General features: G+C 46.7%; 1 protein-coding gene and 1 long non-coding RNA gene across 10 annotated transcripts in view; one reads left to right on the top strand and one right to left on the bottom strand.

Moving 5' to 3' along the window:
• The first annotated feature begins 345 nt into the window (after nt 1-345).
• On the top strand, nt 346-6,907 carry LOC148057230 (uncharacterized). The gene is made up of 3 exons (XR_015700923.1): nt 346-623; nt 6,024-6,712; nt 6,816-6,907. It is a non-coding gene; the product is annotated as an uncharacterized LOC148057230 (long non-coding RNA).
• A 37-nt stretch (nt 6,908-6,944) lies between these two features.
• Nucleotides 6,945-25,976, bottom strand: part of SLC45A4 (solute carrier family 45 member 4) — a 93,325-nt gene continuing 74,293 nt past the window's right edge. For 8 of the 9 annotated variants that reach the window (XM_087741029.1, XM_087741168.1, XM_087740722.1 and 5 more), the window contains exons 3-8: nt 19,997-20,185; nt 16,876-17,055; nt 15,686-16,761; nt 15,488-15,587; nt 14,291-14,502; nt 6,945-13,442 (exon numbers count right to left, since the gene is read on the bottom strand). In XM_087741029.1, coding sequence (XP_087597155.1) covers nt 13,080-13,442; nt 14,291-14,502; nt 15,488-15,587; nt 15,686-16,761; nt 16,876-17,055; nt 19,997-20,185 — 2,120 coding nt within the window. In that variant the 3' untranslated portion in view covers nt 6,945-13,079. The remainder of the gene's footprint in view (nt 13,443-14,290; nt 14,503-15,487; nt 15,588-15,685; nt 16,762-16,875; nt 17,056-19,996; nt 20,186-25,976) is intronic. The other variant, XM_087741240.1, reaches the window with a different exon arrangement.

The raw sequence follows: 25,976 nt of genomic DNA, 5'->3' as shown, positions 1-25,976 counted from the left end.
TCTGCTGGTAACGTGTCCTCTTCTGAGCCCCTCATCTCTAACTTTCAGGTTCCTTGTTTCCTCCCCTGGCAGCCGTCAGGCTGCTGGTGGTAAGCGAAATGAATTATTTACTGAATTAAAAAATGTCTTTGCACAGAGACACAGAAGTGCTGCTGAAGGAGTTCCACTTGCTGCAGAGATGAACCCAGCTCCACCAACCTGCCGCCTGCCCGTCACTGCCTTCGTTGATTTTTTCAGTCCTGCCAGATTTTTTAAACCTGGTTTTGCCTTCTCAACTGGTTCGTACTCAGCTTGTGAAAATGTCGGATGACAAAACTAGCAAACGTCCACTTTCATGCTGTGAATTCTTTTATTGATAAAAGACTCCAAAGTAATTCGTTGAACAGGAACATAATTTATCGAGTAGACGTCTCCTTTTAAAAACACTGCTTTCTTTAATACCAGCTGTTGAACGCCAGTATATAGAAGGGTTTAACCGCATCAGACAAAACCATGAGATACAAAGATCCTTCAAGAAAACGAACCCATCCCCAAAGAGCAGGAGGAGCAGCAATACCGATTCAGCTGACCGGAGGAGCACAACACGCCTTGGTTTGTCTCACCGGCGGGACGAGAAAGCTCGGGTACGTGTCCGCTTAACCACGTCAGCTTTGCTCAGCGCGACAGCTGCAGAGACAAACCCGCAGGAACGGCGCTGCGGGGTTTGGTTCAGTATTCAGTGGATTTTCAGTTCCTTCCCGTCAGCCCCTCAGTGGTGGGAAGGCACAGGGGAAGGGAGCCTCAGAGCTCCTCCTTGCCACGACGGCTACTAAAAGCTTGCCAGGTCTAGTTGCCGGTGCGCAGCCCGCGCTGATCCTGCTGACTGATACTGGCTCGTGACATCCGTGTGTGGTTGTCTCTCTGTCCGGCTGTTGTTTCACCCTGGGGTAAGCTGTTTGAGGCAAAGACCGTTCTTCTGGTTGTGCTCATGTAACGCTTGGCACGATGCTGTGTTGGCCCGTAGCGAGGGCTGCTGCGAACCGTGGCACTATAAATATGAGCGCTTGACGGCTTCGATTTTGTAAGCTGTTTGTTGAGTCTTTCGGTTAAAAAGCAGATTGTCAGGGCTCAAAACAGGCTGACAAACTGGGAAAGTTTCATGCTCTGCCTGAAATTGTCTCAATCTTAAAACTGTTTAGAGGTTGCTACATGAATGGAAAACAGAAGTTTTATAAATACTTACTTACAAATGTATTGATGGACCAGACAGAGCCCCTGCATCCTGCCAGTCTGTTCTCTTTCCCCTTGCTCAGATATTTTGACTCCTCTCTACCTCTCTCCCAGTAGTTGCCTCCCAGGAGCAATGGCAGCCAAGCCCACACGAGTATAAAAGAAGCCCCTGGTGAGCGCCAGTGACCAGGGTGGGCAAACAGGCCACGGTGCGGCAGGGCGCTGTAGCTCTGCCGGCTCAGCCAGGGAGCAACGGTCTCCACCCGGCAGAAGGCCATGGCCTCTCGGAGCTCTGCGCCCACCACGACTGACGCAGCTGCCCAGACAGAGCTCCGGTGGGAACACGCTGCCACCCAGGTGCCAGGCCGCAGGCTGTGCCCTGCTCTTAAACCAGTACCGGACTCACCAGAGGTGAGTAGGCTGAGGAGTATCAGGGAGAGCAAGAGAGAGAGACTACTGGAACTGCACCCTGCCTTCCTGGGACAGACCTGTCAGGCAGACAGGACCCATGATACGGAGGACTCCCTGTCCTCTCTCCGCCTGGCTGAACACAGTGACTTAAGGGATGGGGGCAATGGCGACAAGTTCCTGCCTGGCGCAGCAGGCGCGTCTCCTCCGCAACTGCTCCACCTTCCCAGGTGCCCTTGCGTAATAGGTACGAGGCTCTGCACGTGGGACTGAACGACAATGAGGACGATGGTTCATCTAGCTTGGAGGTGTCACCAAGGTTAAGTCGGCCTACGCCCTGCGTCAAAACCACTTCCATAAGGAAAAAAGGATGAGTCCTTGTCATAGGAGACTCCCTTCTGTGGGGAACAGAAGGCCCAATGCACAGACTGGACCCTCTGTTTAGGGAGGTCTGCAGCCTCTGAGACCTCCCAGCCAGCCAGGATGAAGACACCAATGAATTATTCTACAAGGAATTAAGGGATATCTCTAGATCGACTGCCCTTGTCCTTATGGGTGATTTTAGCCTCCCAGATGTCAACTGGGAATATCATACAGTGGACACAAAAAGGTCCAAGGTATTGCTGAAGCACGTTGCAGATGATGATAACTTCTTGGTGCAGGTACTAAGGGAACCAATTAGGAAAAGTGCCCTCCTAGATTTGTTGTTTGTAAACAGAGAGGCACTTGTGGGTGAAGTGGTGGTTGGTGGCTGTCTTGGTCACAGTGACTACGAAGGGGTTGAATTTCCAAGGGTTAGGAGAAAAACCGCCAGCAAAACTTTGACCCTGTGCAGGGGGAGAGCAGCCTTTGGGCTGCTGAAGGAGCTAGTTAGTAAGGTCTCCTGGGAATCTGCTTTTGGAGGTATTGGGGTCCATGAATCCTGATCACTTTTTAAAAGCCATCTCTTAAGAGCGCAGGAGCAGGCAATTCTGAAGTGTCAGAAGTCAAGCAAGGGGGCAGAAGGCCGGCTGGACTGAGCAAGGACCTTCTAGAACTTAGGCAGAAAAGGAAAGTGTATGAACACTGGAAGCAAGGACAGGTGACACGGGAGGACTACAGAGAGCAGCCCTGCAGAAAGAGATCTGGGGGTCTGGGTTGATGGCAAGTTGAGTATGAGCCAACCGTGTGCCCTGGCAGCCAAAAGGGCCAACCGTGTCCTGGGGTGCATCAAGCACAGCATAGCTAGCCAGTCGAGGGAAGTGATTGTCCCACTCTGCACTGCACTGGTGCAGCCCCGCCTCGAGTGCTGTGTGCAGTTTTGGGCACCTCAGTATAAGAGGGACATCAAACTATTAGAGTGTGCCCAGAGGAGGGCAACCAAGACGGTGAAAGGCCTCAAGGGCAAGACTTAGGAGGAGCGGCTGAGGTCACTTGGTTTGTTCAGCTTGGAGCAGAGAAGGCTGAGGGGGGACCTCATTGCAATCTACACCTTCCTGAAGGGGGGCAGCGGAGGGGAAGGTGCTGATCTCCTCTCCCTGGTGACCAGCGACAGGACACGAGGAAATGGGATGATGCTGCATCAGGGGAGGTTCAGGTTGGACATTAGGAAAAGGTTCTTCTCTGAGAGGGTGGTCGGTCACTGGAACAGGCTCCCCAGGGAAGCGGTCACGGCCCCAAGCCTGTCAGAGTTCAAGGAACATCTGGACGATGCTCTTTTAGTCATATGGTTTAATTTTAGGTAGTCTTGCAAGGAGCAGGGTGTTGGACTCGACGATCCTTGTGGGTCCCTTCCAACTTGAGCTATTCTATGATTCAAACCAAGGGATGGCAGTGTTTGCTTCTAGAAATAACCTGGCTGCGGAGATGGGAGCTGCTTGGAAATTCAGGCTGTCTTGTGCTGGCTGTGATCGCCCCGACGGGGCCATGCCGTCAGGTAGGAAAGCCCCTTCCTCTCCTTTCCAGCGGCTGTGGGCCTGTTGGTAGGAGCAGGCCCCTTTCCCCATCAGTACCGACCGAATCCTGCCTCTCGCTGTCAGCCTTTTACAGCGAATGAAGCAAAAAGCCGTCCTCACCCCTCTTCCATGAATTGCTGTTGCTCTTTCTGCAGCCGTTTCAGCTGCCGCGGTCCCAACCCTCTCCCCACGCCTGCCCGGGGACGCAGCACAGCCCGTGGCTGTGGGGCCCAGCTGCGATGGGGTCGGCTGCCGTTTGGGGGCCGAGGACGAGGTAGGGTGTAAGCTGCAGGATTCTCCCCGGTGTCTGGCTTCCCCCTCCATGGTGCTTTACCCCAGTGCCTCGGCCCGTCCCCCGCTCTCGGCAGTGGGTGGGGGGCCTTCGTGCCACCCCAGGTGTCAGGACAGGGAGGATGCTGCACAAATGCCACCTGGCCCCAGCGCGGCCTCCCAGACCCAGAAAAGGAGGCAACCGCTGCCTGCCCCAGGATTTGGGCCCCTGTCCTGCTGCAGCTCCCCTTCCATTGCTGTGGCCTCCAGGGCTGGGTCCTTGCTGGGTCGCTGCCCCTTTTTGGGTCGTGGGACCCCGAGTTGAGAGTGTGCGTTTGTGGTGTCACCGCCTGGAAGATGGTGACACCCCCCCAGGCACGTCCCAGGTCCCCGGTGAGTGCTGTGCTCACGCGTGTGTCACGCAGCAAGGCCTGGGGAGTGGGCGGTAGCAGCGGGCTGGGGGCGCACGAGGTCTCCGCTCTGCCTGGTGCCTGCGTGGGGGTACCCACGCAACGTGCACAACAGGGTCTGATCCTGCAGGGCACGGGTGGGTCGGGGGTGCTCAGCAGAGCCTGCACCCAGCAGCAGCTGCCACGCAGAGGCGGTGACAAGCAGCCGTTGGCTTTTTCCTCTGTACATACCTAACGACAGCCATTGGCAGCAGGCGCCATTACCTCCCCTTCCAACGCTGAGGGCTGGTGAGGGACATGGGGACCGCATCCCACCCCACCCCCCCCCGGGTGGGAGAGATCCCACCCTGGCTGCTGCATCCTGACAGGGGGACAGACCCCCCTGGGGCAGACCGGGGGGAAGCTACTGGTTTGCTGGCTGTTCCGTCCTCGGTCCAGACTGGAGCGTGGGGGCAGCGCCGGGGGAGGCTCCTCTCCAAGCTGTTCCCAGCCACTCCAAGGCCACTGCGAGCTATTTTGTAACGGTTGCGTTTAACTCGAACAATAGCTCGGGGACTGACGCAGCTCCTCTGTCCTCACCCCTTCCTCGGCATGCTCCGGCCAGCCCGGACCCCACGCCCCGCTCCCACCCCGAGGAAGGACCCGCTGCCCCTGGCTGGGGATCGCAGCGTCCCGCTCCCAGGGCCAGGGGCTGAGTCACGTCTCCTGGAGCCACGCAAGGCGCTTTCTCGCCTCTCTTCCTCGCTAGGGATCACCCTGCAGGAACAACCGCACCCGAGAGGTTTCTGCTTCCTCCCGCTCTCCCGCCACAGCGCTGGAAGGGATGAAGGGGGCTGCCCCGTCCTCCCGCTCTCTTGGCACAGGGCCGACGCGCAGATACGCGGGAGGAGATGCCTGGACAGAGAGGGGCTCAGTGCTGCGTCTTGCGAGACCCAGCCCAGGGAGGCTCGGGTTTATTTCTTTACTGCTTTCACATCCCTTTGGCCTCTGCACGTTTAATTGTGCCAGGAGAGGGCCGGGATGTAGGACAGTCCCTGCCACTTAATCCCCTAATCCCCGCTTCGCTTTGGGCTCTGCCAGGTGGAGCCCCCCGCAGCGAGGACCAGCTGAGCCAAGCGGCTCTTGCCCTTGTCGTAGTTTAACCCCAGCGGGCAACTAAGCACCACACAGCCACTTGCTCACGCCCCCACACTTCATAGGAGCCCTGTACTAGCTACAACAAAAAAAATTAACTCTATCCCAGCCAAACTGGGAGAAGAGGAGGCTGAGGGGAGACCTTATTGCTCTCTACAACTCCCTGAAAGGAGGCTGTAGCGAGGTGGGGGTCGGTCTCTTCTCCCCAGTAACAAGCGATGGGACGAGAGGAAACGGCCTCAAGCTGCGCCAGGGGAGGTTTGGGTTGGATATTAGGAAAAACTTCACCGAAAGGGCTGTCAGGCACTGGCCCAGGCTGCCCAGGGAAGTGGTTGAGTCCCCATCCCTGGAGGTATTTAAAAGCCGTGTAGATGTGGTGCTCAGGGACATGGTTTAGTGGTGGACTTGGCAGTGCTGCGTTAACGGTTGGACTCGATGATCTTAAGGGTCTTTTCCAACCCTAACGATTCTATGAGTCTGTGATTCTAAACCCAGCACAGCCCTCCTCTGGGTCTTCTGTGGGTATTTGCAGCAGCTCCTTCCCCGGCGAGGCAGGGTTCACGCTTTCCCCTTGGTGCTGGTGGAAGAGCAAGGTCACAGCCCAAGCCGAAAGGCAGATTTACCACATTTTATGTTTTCACTTCTTCCTTAACCTCAGGTCCGGTGAGAGAAGAGCGCAGCTGAGCTGTGTTTAGTCAAAAATGAACCAAAATCTCTGAGCTGCTGACACCGATTCTGAAGAAGTGCCTTCAGGAGAAGTCACAGATCAAATCCATCAAGTAAACCGCCAGAAATCAAAGCAGGACAACCGAGTTCTTCAACACTGCAAGTTTAACCCTGTCAGCTGGCATTTGTCATCTGGTCCCTCCGGCTTTCCCCTCTCTCGTCACTCGCAGCGGCCCAAGCGGTTCATCGGTTTGGATGTGAACTGGTTTCTTTGGAAGCTCTTTATGGTTATGCTTATTGCCTCCCGAAGCGCTCCCAGGCGCGCCCGTGCAGAGGGATCCCGCGCCACGCTGAGGCAGAGGAGTGGGAAAAGGCCGATGTGCTGGCAAAGGAGGGCCGAGAGCCTCCCTGCTGCGATGGCGAGAGCCAGAGCCCCCGCCACCCGCGCGAAGGGAAGACCCGACATCCCGCCCCTCGGCCCCGGCAGCGCTCTCGGTGATGGCATGAGAGACGGCGGGGTGTGCTGGCTGCTTTTTGGTGACGGCCGCCACCCCTCGCCTCCTGGGAACCGGTCAGAGCAACCAGGGCAAGAGCAGAGGCCGCAGTCAGGGACGTGCGCCCCTGCTCTGCGCCGCCATCCCTGCTCCCTCCCTTGTTGCACCCGAACCCTGCAAGCGTCAGGTGAGTTTCTCAAGCATTTGCACATTATAACACTTGGGATTTTTGTCAGCTAATATTTCGTAGTAGCATTTTTAGAAAGATTAGTATTATCTGTCTTGCACAGCTTAGGGAGAAGGAGAAGCAGCAGCAGCGCTGGGCCTGGAGCAGGGAGCCGGCGTCGCCGCCGTCAGAGAAAGGACGCGGGCCTCTGCTCACCTTCCCTACAAACACCACAGGAACGCCGGCCACCAACTCTTATTGAAATGTTTATTAAGATTGAACTTCAGAACAACGGATCGGAACACAACGTCTTGTGGAGTAGAATATTTCTAAATTGATTTTTTTTTTCTTTTCTATGCATAAATGAAAAAAAAAAAATCAAGATTATACAAAAAGAACAGAAAGTGCAGAACACAATAAAACAGTTCTCATGCAACAAATCTCTTTTTTTAACCTTAAAACAGAAAATAAGCTCAACAGTGTAGAAATAAAAAACATACATACATTATGCCGTCTACACACCCAAACATTCATCTGCGACATTACTTTTCTTTATCCCTTTTTCCTCATAAATCTTAACATTATGTGTTTAACACATGCTTATAAACATTGCTAAACTCAGCAAGAGCTATTATAGTGCCCCAACTTAATAAGTTGATAAAAAAGTAGTTGTCATATGGCCAGTTCACAAAGGAACTAAATATTCTTTTTTTTTTTTTTTTTTTCTCCGCTATGAGGTGCCTATACGCAGCTTTCTATTAATATGAGGCATTAAAAATAAGCTGGTCATTTGGCTACCAAAAGGGCTTAGTGTTCATGTTACATCAGAAAAAAAAAAAAAAAAAAGATGATATTGGGAACTGCTGATTTGTTGAGAGAAAAGGCTTTCTGCTTTTTGGGGCTATTTGCTACAATTTGGCTGTCACCGGGGACTGAATAAGGGGATGCCTAAACGCCCCGACAGCTTCACCCCCGGCTTCAAAATTTAAGAAGAAAATGTGCCAGAAGGCGTCAAATTGAACCGTGTTTTCGCTAAAGCTTTACAGGTCACAAGGGCATCCAGAGCCTTTTAATTTTAGCAGACGCTCTCTTCTGGGGGGGTATTTGTCCCTCCTGGGCACCCCCGGGGCGAGGGAAGGCGCGGGTGAAAGCCAGGTGAGCCGCAGGCCTGCTTGGGTCGAGGAACCAAACAAAACGGGTTTTCCAGGAGGTGATCTTAATTTAAATTAAAGGAAAAACTAGAACATCTTAACAAGCAGACCGTGCCGCCCGGGGAGACGTTAGCGGGACGTGAAAAGGCAACTGAGCCTTTTTGTTGTTATCCAACACAATTTCCTACCTGTCTGGGCTGCTGAGGCTCGGAAACGAAACGCCAACTGACCTGTGAGCTTCTGCAGCTCGCCTTTGCCCATGGCTTGTTCTGGATGCAACATGAGAAACAGAAAACTTTGGGTAGCTCCGCTTTTTAAAAATGACCATTTTCGACGCACTTTACAAACGTTCAGCTTTGTCGTTTAAGGAAGAATAACAGCTAGAGGACTCTCTGTAACCATAAAGTTTCTGCAAAGAAAAATAAAATTTGGTATTTCTTCTACACAGTCATTAGTAACATTTCTGTGCAACATTTGGTGTCCGTTACATTTATTTGGCCTATTAAAAGGAAACAAGGACAAAACGGCTGCAAGTAAAACCAACTTCTCTTTCACAACAGATACTTCAGATGCCGAAGCTGCTACATGTGCTTGGAATATCATGCAGGAGTTTACTTATTTATTTAAATAGGATACATATTTATAGCTGAGCTCGTCTCGCATTGGACTAGGAGGAGGGAAACCTGGAAGAACTCAGTTGCAAACATTGTCGAGCGCAATGACGACAAGCACACAACCACCAAAGATATTTTGGCCCGAGCAGTGTGTATATAAATGTATATACACACAGATACGTATATACACACACGCGCGCACCTAAAAAACCCCAGCTCTCAGTGACTGAGCTACAACTCGTCACAGGGACTGAACAATGGAGTGTGGCGCAACCCGGCCACGCGTCTACGCAAAAGTACTGAAACCACGAGCGACCGCCGAAAACGAAAAGCTGAGCCCTGCGCCACGCTGCCGGGAAGGAAGCCTCCCCTGGAGCTCTCCCAGGAACAAACCGTGACTTTCTCCACCTTTATCCGTAAACGTGACCTCAGCCCGCGTGGCCGCAAGACCCCACTGGTAGCCATGAAAATCCTGCCTGTAATGGTGGACGTCGGAGGAAGGCCAAGGTCACGGCAAACCGAGGGCGGGCGGATGCGTTTCTAACGATGGAACTGAGGTTTTAATGAGGTACCTGGCAATAATCACTGTTGTTGCCGCTGTCATTCCAAGTGCTGGGGGGGGATTCAGATCAGACGGGGGAGGAATGAGAAAGGCTCAGCCCTCGCTTCCGCGCCTGCGTGGAAAACCTCACGCAAGCCTGTTTCATCATGGGGTCGGCATGCCGGCACCGGCAAGAAAACCGGGAGGCTAAATTTGCAGCTGCCTCCTTTTCAGCCCGCCGAGCCGGGAATTAGTCTAGAAAAAGGCTCCGAGTGAAAGGGGAAAGGACATTGTGTGTTTCAAGGAGCACTAACCTCCGTTGGATTTACTGGCTTCCTCCCTTCTGATGATGAACAACCCACATCTTTCCATAGCTGCTTACTGCCAGCGCTAGCAAACGACCAGATTCATGTTATTAAAAGGCTATTTAGGTAATAAATCTCTATGAAAGTCATCTAACCAGCAAGAAGAGAAACATTCCTAAGAAATTATTGCTTCTGGAGTCTGAAATTGCCATCCACGAACAGTGCAGATCCGACTCGACTCTTGCAATAACCCAACGGTGCAAAATCCACGCTACGCCTTTCCGAGCGGTTAAAGGTTGAGCTTCTCTGCTCTCGTGTGAAACACTTCCAGACGTGCAGCTCACCGACTACAGCACTCGAGAGTCTGAGCACTAACGGTGTCTCGTGTCCGAGGTGTTACACATCACGTTTAATACGTTAAAACTGTTTACAGTAAAAGCAACATGGAATGAAACCACAAAACCTTAAGCCTATTGCAGTGAAGGCCCAAAGAGATGGAGCACGCAGAATGAATTTGACTATACAGTAATACCGACAAAAAATGATGCTTATTGTCACCAGGAATAAAAAAAAAAAAAGCCCCTTGAAATCTATCTTCCCACAACTTTTGCAATAAAGACATAAAATTGCACTGCTTTACCCTTTAATCATGACCAAAAAAAAAAAAAAAAAAAAAAAAAAGAAGTCATTTCTGTATCAAAAGATAAGGTAAGGGACACGTGAAGAAATAAATCATTGCCCACTCTACCCTGAGAAGTGCCGGGGCTAGAAAGAAAACTCTCTCAAATTCAAGAAAAAGCGTTACTATGAAAGATCCCGCGAGCCCTCACCGGCAGCGCGGCGGAAGCCAGCGCGGCGGTTTCACAGGCTGGCCAGCGTACAGGAGGAGATACTTTGGCAGGGGCTCCCCCAAGTTAATTCTTCTGGCAATACTACAAATACTTCAGCGCGTTACAATGGATAATGATTTCCTTCGGCTTTACAGGGGAGTGAAAGAGAGCTTCCTGCTACAAGGCAGCGTACACATTCATGCGTTACAAACGGTAATTAAACAGCTCCATAAACAACTCCAAATACGGATTTTAACATCCAATTCTTAGAAACGAGGCTATGCCAGATGCTGGCTGGGACAAAATTGGACCTGCCCTGCCTTTGATTGAAACCCTCTGGGTTTGAAACGTCCTTCCTCCCTCCTCACCCTTCCCCTGACTTGAGAAAGCTCAATAAATGTGTGTGAGCTCACCCCCCAAAATGGTTCACGTTCCCTCCGCTGGGTGTGAAGGGAGAGGGAGCTTCAACTTCTCCTCCCTCTTTGCTGCTAGACCTTGGTCAGTTCGATGGTGCTGTGAAAGAGATCTCGGCTTACGAAGGTGCTATGTGGAGTAACGGCGATTGGAAACCACGCGGATCCACGAAGCTCATGGGGAAAAGGGTAAGGCTGGCACCGGCCAGAAGATGCAGATTTTTAAACTGTAGAAGAACCTTTCCAGAAACAGAGATTAAAATAAGGGGTACTTGACAGCATTCGTTTAACCAGAAGCAGAATCTTCAAGGAGCTTTAAAAATAAAATATTAAAGTCACTTTAAAATGTCTAACTCAGTGTGTATTTTACACGAATGCCAGTTATAGGGTGAAATACAACGCATCTCTGTTATACATGAACATCACCAGAATATATTAAATGTAACTGAGATGATAAAATTCGCGACAGAAGTTCAGTTAAAGTATTTCTCACAACTGATTTCTTCAATAAGGTCTCATGTTCTTCAGTAGTATTATTCCCCTGTCTGAACACAGTTCACAGTTTGTGTTCTAAATAAAAAAATATTCACCTTAAAGAAAAAAAGACTTTCTCGAGACACTTGAAACAAACAAAAAAACCCCTAAGTCCGGTGCGATGACACGTACTTTAGTGCTCGGCGATTTCACCAGCCTAAAAACATCACTGTCACCCTCGGTGGCATAGGACATCGGCACCGACGGAAAGCCTTCACCTAAGAAACCCACTTATGCCACCAGGAATTCGTCAACGATGCCGGCCAAGACTGCGCGTTAACTTCAAATATACCAAAACATACATTTCTTAAATACATTGACAATTCAAGTAATTTATTAAAAACTGCTTTTCCTTTTGAAATATATATTCTTCTTTTGAATGACTATATTGCAGCATGAGTTACACATGTATTTTAAAGTACTGGAGTATGAGAAAGTTTGAGGCAGCAGAAATCTTACAACGAGCTGTGAGTTGTCTGTTTAGCACACGGATTGACTGCAGCCCGGAGGTCCATGCGAAAATGAGTAAATAGCATCACAAACACTTCTTATCAGACGACAAACGGAAGTTCGGTTTCTAAAGTTTCTTTAAATGGCTGCTGGATCTCTCAGCTTTGGCTGCCCGTGGACTGGGGCACAGTGCTAGCGATCCAAGCACTATTATAAATCAGATTAGCACAACTCTTTCAAGCTCTTCACGGAAAAATGTCTTTGCACTGCAGCTATGTCCTGAATCAAGGAAGGGGGCATGGAGGTTGCGCTGATGACATTGGTACAGCAGCTCGGAAGAGCTCCAGCCTACAATTCCTCCAACACAGGGACTGGAACAGCAACACATGCTAGTGGATTGAATGTTAAGGCCTAAAAACTGTTTCTGACAGATTTTTATACACCCAGACTACGCCATAAAGTGACAGAGGTAGGCCTTCGGTTTACCTTGTTGTACTGACACTGTGCCTTTACCTTGGCCGCCGCGTTCCCAGCCAGCAGGTTAAAGGATCATAAAAAGTGCAATTAATCAACGACTTCCTTTCCCCGCGAGAGAGAAGCCGCACGCCCCCTCCCACGAAGCCGAGCCCAGAGACGCCCTTTCATCCAGAGATGATCAGGTTTAAATGCCAAGAAACACCCCCTCCCCCCCCCCTCCCCGAGTTCACCAGCACGCAAAACTCTGAGCTAAAAATTGTCACAGCGTATTCCAACGACATTCATAAAACTCAGCACTTGCGATAAAAACCTGTCAGTGCTGGTCACCTCTCCCAGTTGCTGCTCCTTCCATCTACAGTTCACGTCATGCACCCAATGTCACCCTCTCCTGACAAGCAGCAGACTTGGGAGTAGTTGTTGAACAGTATGACTAAAAGGATTCACAGCGGTTTCTTAGAAACCGCAGTAATTGCTTTTGTTTTGCTAGAAAATAATTCCAAATAAAACTGTAGTTCTGTAGTAATTGCACTAACAAAAACATGAAGTCTAAAATTAACATTAAAGAACTGTAGTTGTCAGACCAATAATATCATGCTTATGAAAAAATTGATCAAGATGTCTAAGCGTTTCATTCAGCTATTACACTAGTGAAATCTGAAATGTTCAGACAAAAAAATAGCAAGAGACTATAAGTCAAGATAGCTTCCATTTTCAGTTAGTTTAAAAACAGCTGAAAACTTAATTTTTCTAACTGCTAATTGTATACACTGTGAGTCTCATGCAGATTAATAAAACTTATTCGAAATCTAAATGTATTCTTAATAAAAAAAGTGTTCAGAAATGACATTTCTAAGTTGTAGAGAAAGCAATTAGCATCATAGCTACCTGTTCAAGCCTATATTAAGGACTATGGAATTTCATTTACACTTTTGCATGAAACTGCCTTTTCTTCTGCAATTTTAGCTACAAGTAGTGACGATCCTAATTTGTTTTCCGGGGGCGGGGGGGGGGGGGGAAGTTATTGATCCTGCACCTGCCCTCCCTGGAATGTGGGTGAACAAAAACCGACGGCCTCACACGGCTGACTCGCTCTCCAGCTCCGACGCGGCAGCTCCTTTGCGCGTGAGCTTCAGCACAGTCGGCTTCTCTGCGCTCGTGCCGTTGCCCTCGCTTGTCTCTGGACGACCTAGTCCTTTCTGTTCTTCCTTTGGCTCTTCATTGACTTCGGGGTAAATCACCAAGAAGGCAGCTGTCAAAAAACCCAGGAAGGATCCCACTGAAGCCACCATGGGAATGACTCTGACTGTGCCAACCGTGTCTACCACACCACCAAGCGCAGAAGCCACGAGGATCTGAGAGATGTAAACCTGACAGGACAGAATAGCGCAGTCTATGCCAAATCCTCGCTTTGAGTTCCCGGGGCTATGGTGAATGTACTGGAAGAAGACAAGAAACGTGTCAGGAGATAAAACAATGGATGAAATAAAATATTTAAACACTAGTATCGTCCTCGAATTTCTCGTGGTCAACTTTACGCCATCCTTGTGCATCACGCAGGCTATACGAGTCCAGAGCAACAGCCTCCTTACCTACTTACCAATGGCCTCCTCATCTTCCACCAAGAGGCAGATATTTACTGGGGCGCTCCTAGCGTGAACTGGCTCCAAGATTAGGTTTCGTAAAAAAAATTTACATGAAACACTTGGTGGAAATTATTTTTTATGATTATAAAAAGGAATCTCCCTCCCAATCCCAATGCAGAAAGATGTTAACATAAATGATCCTCCTGTAATTTGTAATACAAATGGATCAGTGCTAAAAAGTAGAAAGTAAATCTGTCCTTGTTTCCAGCGGAATCAGTTTGCCTCACGCCTCCCCAAACTTATAGCTGCATTCCCAGACGCACCTCAGTATCTAAGACTGTGAAGAACCCCAGTATTGCTAACATAACACATCGGAAACAGTAGTAACAACGAGGTATGTAATAAATACTCCAATAATTATTTCATCTCTCTTCATCTACCATATGCACCCAAATCCTTTTATACCTCAGCACAGGGTAAAGCACTCATGACCCCACTGAGCTGACCTGATGCTAATGCCATCTGATTTAAGCAGCAGCTCTTGCGATTTACTATCAAGGATGAATCTGTGCTTTGGCACACATCCCAACAAAGCAGGTATCTCAAATAATGGGATTTAATAAATCCATTTTTGCCACTGTGATCTTCAGAGAAATGTGAATGCCTTGCCTTGATTAAAATATTCCAAATATTCCACGTACCTGTTTAATATCATGGTATTGTCCCAAAAGCGCATAGGGGCAGTAGGAGATACTCATCGAGACTATTCCCATAGTGCTGATCATTATCATGGTGACGTACACGTTGGGGAACATAGCCATCACTGCAGTGCCAAGAGAAAAACCCAGCGTGCCCAGGATGTAGATCACTTTTATACTAAGGTCATAGTTGTCCAAGTATTTCTGCAACAAGGCTGCAGAGATCAAGAGTAAAACATAAATATCAGTTTACTCACTGAAGCTTTATGGTATTGATGTGGCTGTGGCAGCTCAATATGCTGTTTGGGACTTGGATGCTCACTGCATATTTGGCTTGTCTTAGCAGCGTAGCTCAGCCCTCGTTGGGAAAAGGACGTATCGCTACTTCAGAAACTGGGGAAACAAAGAGCTCAGAGACTTGTCTAAACCAGGCTACAAGTCTGAGTCAGAATAAAATGCTTTGAGACTCAAACGTATCACAGTTCACTCAGTCCATTCATTAATTTTATCTATTTATTAACTTTATCAATGCAGGTACACTCCGAGCACAGAGGAGATTCTAATACAAGCATATTCGCTAAACAAAGTGATCAGATAATTGACGTTTATAGCCACATTTCAGTCTGTGTTCAGAAACAAGCTGCTCGCCTGAACTTCAATTTGACATGTCTCAACAAAGAGGCAGTCCCCACGATACCGACCTGTGCAGGCGTGCCGGCACACGTGCTGCAAATGGCAGAATTTAAGTTTGGCAAAAGCTTTCAATTTCAGTCTGTATTCCAAGCCTAAATTGTCTGTAGCTGGTTTATTTGTTATTAGAGAGCAAGAAAGAGACTTTCAGAAATATAATTTAATTTTGATTTTAAGAAGTCTTTGCAAAAACCCTCATACATATGTTTGAATCTTCTAACAAGCATAATTTGGTTTCCTGATGACTAGCTTTAGCTATTCCATGTCCTTTGGTATCATTTTGTGCTTTATGCCACTTAACCAATCTGTTCATATTTCCACCTCTACATTTGGAGGAATTTTTTTAATATTGATTCTTAAAGAAGCCTCTCCCCTTATGCCCACGTGAAATGCTTTTCCGAAATATCCTTCCCCCCAAACAAGGAGGCGGATGCTAACTGAAGCAAAACTATTTTTACCTTGCAAATACATCTACGAGGTGCATTCCACTGATTGTGCAGAGTCTCTTACCTGAACAAACGGCAGCAGTAGCAGCATAAATTACCAGTCCCCAGCATCCCATCTGGACTCCAGCATTATAGGCATGTAACTCAGTTGAGTTAGAAGGGGCCTGCCACAAACACAAACGCAAAGCCGTTTTCTCGTAACGAGCACGTCTCAGAAATGAGTAACAATAAGCAGGTTGGTCAACGGTGACTGTTCTCTTACCTTTGGATCGCCCTGAAAGATGACCTGGCCCATGAAATCTGTATAGAACACAGCTTCGGCAATGATCGAAAACCAAGTTAAGAGGTGACAGACGCACAGTCTCAGCAGCTCCTTTGGCATCTTTAGCATCGACAACCACAAGAGTCTGACAGTGGTTTCAGTTTCCCCCTCTTCGCTTTCTGTGTCTCCACTTGAATTTGTCGTGCCACTCTGATTCCTGTGCCTGTACCTCTGTCGCTGCCGCTTCTGCATGTCGTAGATATCATTCATGCTGCGTGAGGACTTTATCAAGACGATGGCATTGGCCCGACGAAAGCGATAGCGGTGAGAGCCTATTTTACCATAGTATGAGAAGGTATAAGATGGCTGACGGTAGAACATGTGCCTCCGCCTTCGCATGGAGTTTGAAGTACTAGATTGCTTCATGCCTATTCTAGCGTGTCCATTGAGGAACTCCTTTGGAAGGGAGCCATTCACGTTTGGGACTTTATTTTCATTTAAGTGATTATCAAGCAACATTTCCTCCTCTTTCTCATTGTCCCTGAGGAAAGCAGACAGGTGGTTGAGTTTGGACTTCATGATCTCTTGGCTGGTGTTGTGGGGAGTGTTTGGATATGAAGCATCCTGAAAAATGGAGGGTTCGATGTCATGCAGAAAAAGCAGCTCCGATTCAATTTCCAATGTAGCATCGGGCATGTGCAGAACTGAGTCACTCTTACTTCTTACAATGTTCACCTCAAGGAACTCCATATTGAGATCATGCTCCGACTGAACCTCATCGGGGAACATAGAGTTTCCATACGGCTCTTCCTCACTAATTACATTCAGTCGATTCAGAGGGGGGAGACTACCACTGAATTTGACGCTGGAAAGTGTGTCTCCTTCATCATCAATCCTGTCCTGCTGAGGGTTATATTGCTCTTCTTCAATGCTAAAAAGGTGGAGAGCAACGGAGACAGAGAAAATAATGGCTGCAAAGAAGAAAAGGACTTGCTCTTGAGATTTAAAAATACCACCCAAGAAGGTCTGTGTCCAGTCCAGCCCTCCTAACATATAACCGATTGCTCCTCCAAGACCTGTGGAAGAGAAAAAGCGAGAACTGAGTTCAGGAAAAATCATTTCAGTCACACATTTCCTTGGTCATCAGCAAGACTTGGCAGCTGCCAAAAACATATCAACTAACTCCGTACCAGCTGAAAACGCATGGATGTTAAGGGCCATGTCTTGTTCTTCACTGTCCACCACATCCAACAAGTAGGCCCGAATTGGCCCTTCTGTTGCATCAGCACAAAAGTCCAACACCACAACACCAAGCACCGTGAGAACTATACCAATGGGCTGCTTGTCTGGGACATCACCAATAGCCAGACCTGAGGGAAAACGGAAGAAGAATCTGAGCATGTCATTCAACAAGGGAAAACTACCGAGAGCAAGCTTAACTCCTTAAGAGAAACATGGCCAACACACTCACTGGAAACATTCCTTTACAGAGTAAAATGGCAATTTCAACTCTTCATGGAAGGTCTGGGACAGAAGATTATGTTTTAAAATTTTTAGGACTGACTTTTATTTTTCAAAATGTTATTTTAAAAGTATCTCTTAAACCTTTGAGAGCATTAGATCCTATTTCATGTTCCTTGTGTGTATTTTCCTTCAAATGCTGAAGGCTGTTTTTATAAAAGACAGCCGTGGTGAGAGAGGAGAGCATCCAAAAACACACTGTCATACCTCACCTATCGGTTACAAACACAGGTAACTGCACTGCTGACAGCATTCCTGACCCCGTGCCTAACATGTAATGGTCGCAGCACAACAGGATAAAATGAAATTTAACCCCCCCACCTCTCTCTTTGCTTTTCTTAAACATTCATATTTCCTAGATCACTTTTGTAAGCAGAACTTTTAAGGATGAAGCAACATGAAGGCATTTTGCATTGCAAAAAGAATCAGATGGCACGGGATGAAATGCTTTTTGTCTACAGAGTAGAAAGGCAGCATTAGTATATAGCTGGAGAATTTTTCATGAAACGAACCACTGACAAAAGCATGAATTACTGGAATCAGAGAGATTTCAATGTTACACATGCAAGACGCTGATAAAACCATTAGCGTCACTGATGAAAATGACAGTGGAAAGAGATGAACTGGCTAAGCCACCAAAAATCAGCTAAATCTCAAGTGCTATGATTCCTGCATATTCAATCCTCATTTATACCAAGTCCTCTGAATGCTAAAGGAGTTTACATGTGTTCCACGCTCGGCTGAATCTTACAGCAGAAAACACCAACGGTGCCAGTGCTTTAGGTTTGCTGGAAACCTGAACAGTGCCTACAGTGGAGAGAACAAGACTTGAATAAGATCTATACACAGCTGTTCTCCTGGGACACGGTCGTATTATTATTAGGATTGGAGAACCTCTTTTTTAGCATGCTCTTGTGCTCCTTGCTCCCCTCCCGATGACTCCTATTGCCAGAGGCCAGGTTATGAAAACGGCTACAATACAACGACCACCTTGGTTTTTGCAGCAAGTTGAAATTAGGAGTGCAAGTAACTGGAGACTAAGGATAGGAATGTGTGAACATAAAATGGGAAGAAGGCAGGCAATGAAAGCACACAGAAGAAAATCTGGTTACAAATGACTGGTAAGCAGTGCCTTTTCTCTCTGAAAAGTAACACAAGCCCCCATTTCAAAAACTTCAATTAAAGAGAGACTCATATTGCTTTATCATATTGTGCATCTGCTCTAAATAGTAGATCAAGTGCTGTTTTATGCTGACGTAAATTGAATGTTAGTGGCAAATCTCTATCTTCTAGTATGGAACAGGTCTAAGAGAAGACCATGGAATGGTTCTCGCTTCAGTTCGCTCCAGGCTCCCTTGGGAGAGGCACAGCAGTGTTTAAAGTGCTTTTCAGAAGAGGGTTTTCATTCAAAATCTACCACAACCACGTCCCAGGAACAGATGCCTAAAGCATACAGCTCACTTCTGTGGCGCACTGCAACAACCTCTGTGTTTTAAAGAAGTGTCATTGCACCAAAGTACCACTGGAGTACCAGGAACGCGCAGGTTTTCTAGAAAGCTATGCAACAGACTCTATACTGTGTAACAAAGAATTAGAGAAAAATCAAAGACAATATTTTCTGCTGATTTATTAGAAGGTGAGAGACTTCAAAATAAACTATAAACTGCGTATGACCTTTCCTTGCCAGTATCAATGGCTACTGACCTAAACCACCGTATGGAAGTAAGAGCTTCCTATCCACTAAAATCTTGTAAGAGGGCTGCAGTCTAACATCTTGGATGTATCTGGACGAGGCGGAATAAGTCTTGGAGACACAACTACAAAGTACAATTGATACCATGGGATAGCAATTGAAATAATTAATAGGTATTGCTTGGGTAAATTAAAAAAACGTAAGCTAAACATCATTCATCTGAGCACTTTGTCCACTGCAGTTTGTAGAAAACTGCAAACCATCATATGGCACCCCAATCCGGCTTTAAAAAGCTAACATGCTGAGCCAAGGTAATGTTCCACTCATTTCCCTCAATTAGTAAAACTTTTTCACAATAGGGCTGCACCTAACCCAAAAAAAAAAGAGAGCCAAGAGGATATTATTAGGTGCTAAGTTCCTTCCATTTGCATCAGTCCAACCATGATGTAAACATTTCCCCAAATGTACTTGCTGTCACCTCTTCTACACTAAATTTACAAAGAGATTAGAGATTGGAGATTAAGTTCGGTAGTAAACTATGTTCAAGGGAAACTATTTTTACCAGCTTTGATGGGGGCTCAGGAAAAATTATTTTCCCACATAGTTTTTGATAAACAAATATTAACTGTGTTCTGGACTTTTTCAATACCAGGTCTAAGAAAAGCACAAGAAAAAGTGAAAAGATAATTTTTGAAATAATGCTGGAAACAGGATGTGTTGCCAGATATGCATTAAAGGGAAAACGGATCACAACAGGAAACATTTCCCTGTGAACAGGTTGCTACAATTTTCCCATGTCAAGGATCGACCAAATTCGTCTCAGCGACTGCAAACATTATGCTGGCAACCATTGTATTAATAACGCTGTATGAACAGTTACAGCTATGATTGCACAATACTTAGTACAGCACCGCAGCTTTCAAATAAGAATAAAAACATGCAAGATGGATAGCTCAAATGCAGTGTTGCAGAGGCTTCTAATGATTTTAACACTAAACGTAAGTTAAATCAACTGCGTATCATTATCTTCCTACATAAAAATCTTAAAGCAGATATGATAGCAGGAGATATATGCAGGGGATTTCATCATTATTTACCTATAACAGAGCCATTAAGGAAAAGTGCAACTCCAAAGAGGACACCAATGCAGAGAGCAAGAATAAAAGGCCGCCGGCGGCCCCAGCTCAGTGTGCAGCGGTCACTAGCCGAACCTATAAGCGGAGTGAAGATCAAGCCCAGGATAGGGCTAAGGAACCAAGTGAGGCTGTAGTATTGTTCAGGAAGACCTAAAACAAAGACAAAAATTACGTAAAGGTTATGTGGTACACACCAAACATTTAACTTTATACATGAGATTTTGTTATACCTTTCAAAACTGTAAATTGATCCGTAATTTACCTACAGTAAATTACCTCCCAAATGAAAAACTCTGTTAAGATTTCTTATCAATGGTTAAAAAAACAGCTAAGGAAAGTACATATCATATATCTTTCAAACACTTGGGCAATAAGAAGTTAACAATAGGTATATTTAAGCTACTGAAATAAAAAAAAAAAAAGAAAAAAAAAATCTTAACAGTGGAATCACTAGTCTAGTGTGGTGGGTTGACGCTGGCTGGGCGCCAGGTGCCCACCAAAGCCGCTCTCTCACTCCCCTCCTCAGCTGGATGGGGGAGAGAAAAATACAACGGAAGGCTCGTGGGTCGAGATAAGGACACGGAGATCACTCAGCAGTTACTGTCAGGGGCAAAACAGGCTTGACTTGAGAAAAATTAGTTTAATTTATTACCAATCAAATCAGAGTAGGATAATGAGAAATAAAAACTAAATCTTAAAACACCTTCCCCCCACCCCTCCCTTCTTCCCGGGCTCAACTTCAGTCCCAAATTCTCTGACTCCTTCCCCCCAGTGGCGCAGGGGGATGGGGAACGGGGGTTGCGGTCAGCTCATCACACATTGTCTCTGCCGCTCCTTCCTCCTCAGGGGAGGACTCCTCACACTCTGCCCCTGCTCCAGCCTGGGGTCCCTCCCAGGGCAGACAGTCCTCCATGAACTTCTCCATCGTGAGTCCTTCCCATGGGCTGCAGTTCTTCATGAACTGCTCCAGCGCGGGTCCCTCCCACGGGGTGCAGTCCTTCAGGAACAGGCTGCTCCAGCGTGGGTCCCCCGTGGGGTCACCAGTCCTGCCAGCAAACCTGCTCCAGCCTGGGCTCCTCTCTCCACAGGTCCTGCCAGGAGCCTGCTCCAGTGCGGGCTTTCCATGGGGTCACAGCCTCCTTCGGGCATCCCCCTGCTCCGGCGTGGGGTCCTCCATGGGCTGCAGGTGGATCTCTGCTCCACAGTGGACCTCCGTGGGCTGCAGGGGGACAGCCTGCCTCACCATGGTCTTCCCCAGGGGCTGCAGGCAATCTCTGCTCTGGTGCCCGCACCACCTCCTCCCCCTCCTTCTTCACCAACCTTGGTGTCTGCAGAGTTGTTCCTCTCACATATTCTCACTCCTCTCTCTGGCTGCAGTTGCACATTTTTTTTTTTTCTCCCTTCTTAAATATGTGATCACAGAGGCGCTACCACCATCGCTGATGGGCTCAGCCTTGGCCAGCAGCGGGTCCATCTTGAAGCTGGCTGGCATTGGCTCTATTGGACATAGGGGAAGCTTCCAGCAGCTTCTCACAGAAGCCACCCCTGTACCCCCCCTGCTACCAAAACTTTGCCATGCTAACCCAATACATCTAGATTACTTACTACTGTCCACAAAATCACACACTTGTTGAATTTTGCTGCATGTGCTGAATTTTTTTTGATGGGGTTGTTGGTGGGGACGGCCTCTGTGAAGAAGTAGCAGCCGAGGTCTGCTGTGCAGAAGCCCAGTAGCTTTGCTGCATCCTCTATCAATTTGTGGACTATAAAAACAAAGATCTTTGGAATGCTTGGAAAGCCGCCTGGTTGTCGTACACGCATATCCCCTTCTCAGCAAAACTTCAACAGGAGTTGAGCATTATAGCGGTACTGTTCACCTAAGACCACCACCATAAAGAGTTACTAAAGATGTAACGGACTGAGAACGACGGACAGAATTTGACGGTCACATGAAACGTCCCACTTCTAAGCACAAAAATGTTTACTCATAAAACTGAACAACGGACAATAAAAGAAAAAGCAATTATTCATTAACCTTTAGAGAACAGCTAAAGAGGCTTGCTTATCTCTACCATCCTTGCTTTTTTTCCCAGAACTGAGGTGACTACTCATAGGATCAAACAGAAACAAATTGCATTTATTATGTAATATTTACCTAGGGGAAAAAAAAAAAACAAAACCAACTTATTACAAATAATAATATCTGGAGAAGGAAAGCAACCCCCAGAGCCCTGCTTTACACCTCTCCAGCATGGAGAGCAATGGCCTGCAGATGGCAGACTGGCCCAGAAGAGCAGCTACGCTCGGCTGCTTGGAGATCTGACCTTGGAGACCTGCTTCCCCCTCGGTTTATCAGCACAGGTCAGGTAACCACTTTGACGTGTTTCTTAGCAAAGCATTACAAACAAAGCAATCAATTTCTTGCAGTCCAACTGATGCCAAGACTGAAAAACTCAGTGTCTTTACCCTAGGAAGGACAATCATTTATTATTCAAAACCACATGTTGTGAGCACGAGTAGTATTTGAACTTTGCTGGTGAGATCAACCTGGACCTTATGCTCCCTGTGCAGCGTGCTGAGGCACCCATTACCAAGCAGGATTATACCAATCCCTGCCCAAAATAGCCTATGCTGCAAATTTGGAAGTCTAATCTCCTGCTGGTTAAAGTGCCGTCAAATCTTGACTAACGATGCTGACTTCTTCCACGAGATAAATCACACTTTCCCGAGACTGGTGCGTTCGGCAGCGATGCAGAAATATTATAGGAAAATAAGACATGTTTTGCCCACAACTTAGCATAAATAACCAAATTCACCATCGGGATTCAAAATCCAGGTCTGACTCAACTTTGGCTAACGAACAAGCTAACGGCGACAGCCGCCTTGACGAGTACAGAGTTATTGGAAGGGACTTGCCTCTTCCGAATCTGCACGACCCGTGCTTTCGGCCCAAACGTGCCCACGAGCACGCTGCCCTCGGGGCACGGGGAAAGCATCATGGTTTAGCCATCTTTCCTTGCTACAGGACTGTACCTGAGGCCAAGACTCCACATTGGCACTTACCATACAACTACTGACTCCTTTTGCAGCAGGTTTTAGATCTCTAGGACAGGGGTGTGTTTGTACAGATGCCACCTTGTTCACGTCATGGTTCAAACCACTACCTCTCGCTTAGCTTTTCCAACTGTTTGGTGATGTCTTGGCTGGCACGGAAGTTTTAGCTGAGACATACTTAGTAGGGAACACTAGGATTGGGGGGGCATATTAGGTTTAAAGCTCTTGTTCAGGAAACCAACGTTCCTCCAGATCCCACCCTGCAGTTGCACCACCCAGCTTCTCTTAATGAGCACTATCCTAACCACAGGTACAACTCAGCAAGCCAGCAATCCAAATAAGAGTGCAGAGAAAACCTCCATCTCCCCGTGGTTTTAACATCCTTTTTGACTTCACCGACTTCAACAACCTTCCCGAGCAAGCAGGTTCAGGCACTGTGTGTTTCACTGGCATCTTACCTGCTCCAGATGCTAACGCTATCACTGATGCTAATGCTTATCAGTGCCTGGCATATAGATGGGGTCGGGGGGGTCTGCTTCAAAAAAAATTAATGATGGGGAAGTGGAAACATTTAGTTCAAGGCAAGCAAAACTACATGGTAGGCAGGGTATGATTCACTTAGTGTGAATGATTTTTCTGTGGGACACAGAAGAAATGGTCATGTGTAAATACTCATCCCATTTTGCCTCCACAGAGCCATCCTGTTGAGCAGCAGTTATGCACCAGAGTTTGCTGTTGTGCGATGCCAACCCGCTGCAGCGAGTTTGTTTTAAACAAAGTTAGAAGCTATAGCTTAACCGTCATCATTGATCTTTGCTGTAGCGATCACCAACAGCTGAAATAATTTGATGTCGTATCACTGCAATAGGGCTGTATGCTGAGAAAAGAAGTTTCTTTTCTGAATTATGTTGTGACTTGTGAATTATGAGCTGGGACATCTCAAATGAGCTCATCCATCAGTAAACACTTGAGAGACGTAGGGAAGGTTTTGCAGTAAATCATACAGTTGCATTAAATAAACACAGGGGATGAAGGCTAGCAAGAGCTCCGTTACTAGCATTACAAGCATAATCCTATCCTATATGAACAAACAACCTTAAATAGATAGATATAAGTAAAATGGATACAATTAAGAGACTCTCTTTTCATATTCCAACATACATTGGGAAAACCAACTCATTTTAACGGAGACTATGAGCAGAAACAACAAGGAAATGCTAGTACAGCTGGGACAAGCCATAGGAGTGTATATCCAGGGACACGTGGGCTTGCACAGCTCACCGTCCCTCTGTCCTTCTGGCCACCACTTTGTCTGTCTCCGGTCTACAATGGCACTTCTCTGTGGTGTATATAAATTTTAACAACAAAAAAAAAGTTTTGGAAACACTTAATTCATTCGAAATGATGACTTCTGCAGAGAATTAAAACCTGTTTACAAATATTTTTCCTTCAACTGTAAAAACTGCACATTTCTAAATTGGAAAGATAAGGGGGCTTTTATGCTTTATAGCCACAGTTAACCAACTGTCATAAAGATGTCCCAAGATTATTAGAAAACACAGTGATTTTTACTGCCAGCATTACTTTGACTTCAGTACTTTCAAGGTCAACTTTGCATGTAATAACTCAAAATCAGATTAAGGCCTGCATTCTGGTTTGATTTTACAGGCCAGTAAAAGAAAGGAAAAAAGGGTTTTTACCCAACCTCTGTTACATGCCTACAATCAGGGAGTCTTATCTTTCCATGTATAAGTCAGAGGAGAGAGACTGAAATGCTTTCTTGAGAAGCCTTTATTTCCACTGTCTGAAAAGGGTGATCTTCCTAGCATCTAAGTATTATAAATAAAAGCTTAAATCCAAATATTTACATTGAAAATGGCTTTGCAAAGACATGAATCTCAATGATTCCAGAATGGAGCTAGGGATGTAGCTTTTACGGAAGGGTAAAAAGGACACTTAAACCAAGAACATTATGTTTGGAGATCCTTCTTTAGACAACCACTTTGGGTTGGGTTTTGTTTTTTTTTTTTTTTTTCTCACTTGAACTACTTTTTAGCAGCCAAAATATCTATCTTTAGAAAAAGAGGCCACGATAAAAATCTATAGAAGAATTAATAGCCCCATGCCAAGAAAAATGGAAGAATTTCTAAAAAGCTTTCAGTGCTCCTCCAAGTAAACAGGAAAAGGGATAAGTTCAAGTGAAACACGAGCGATTCCCACAGATTGTATCATGGTAGGAACCATCAACATGAGCACAACCTGCTTTTTCTCTTGCTGGAGAAGTCATGCTGTAGGACTACTTCCATAACCTAAGTGGCAGGGCTCTTATAAATTGCATTCCAAGCGTAAGCTAGCAGTTTATAAAATCATCATATGTGTTTTATATACAGTTATGCAGAATTCAAAATAGTTATCATTTTTTAAGTGAAGTGTATGACTTTCTTTATCATAAGTATGTAAAGGGTGATATCGCCACATTAGAATTTAGTTGGTTACTCAAGCGGAAAACTACCGAGTGGGGTTAGAGAAGATTCCCGGTGGGAAGCTGGTGCACGTGCAAGCTAAAATAAAACAGCACAGGAAAAATTAACTTGCTAGTGGGAGAATTCCCTCCTGAACCTGCCTGACGGCCAGCAGACTCCTCACCTGAACAATGTACGGCCAGGCAAACAGAGCAATCATTTTAGAAACGGGTCGTAAAGTTAGTTACCCAAAACTTCCCTTTGCATTTGCCTTCTGTATCTTAAAGTTGAGATGTGTTATTGGTAAGCCGTAGTCTACCCGGTGAACCAAAACTCTGCGAGACAACAGTTCTGGTGCCTAGAAGAGCCTTCTCTCTCTGTATAGATTTAGTTGTCACCTCTGATGTCTGCACTCAGCACTGGTG

Source organism: Nipponia nippon, unplaced genomic scaffold (genome assembly GCF_047370975.1).
Source record: "Nipponia nippon isolate SJK-2023a ecotype South Korea unplaced genomic scaffold, ASM4737097v1 scaffold_1, whole genome shotgun sequence".
In the NCBI taxonomy this organism is placed as follows: Eukaryota; Metazoa; Chordata; class Aves; order Pelecaniformes; family Threskiornithidae; genus Nipponia; species Nipponia nippon.
This window is presented reverse-complemented; position numbering and strand designations above follow the sequence as displayed.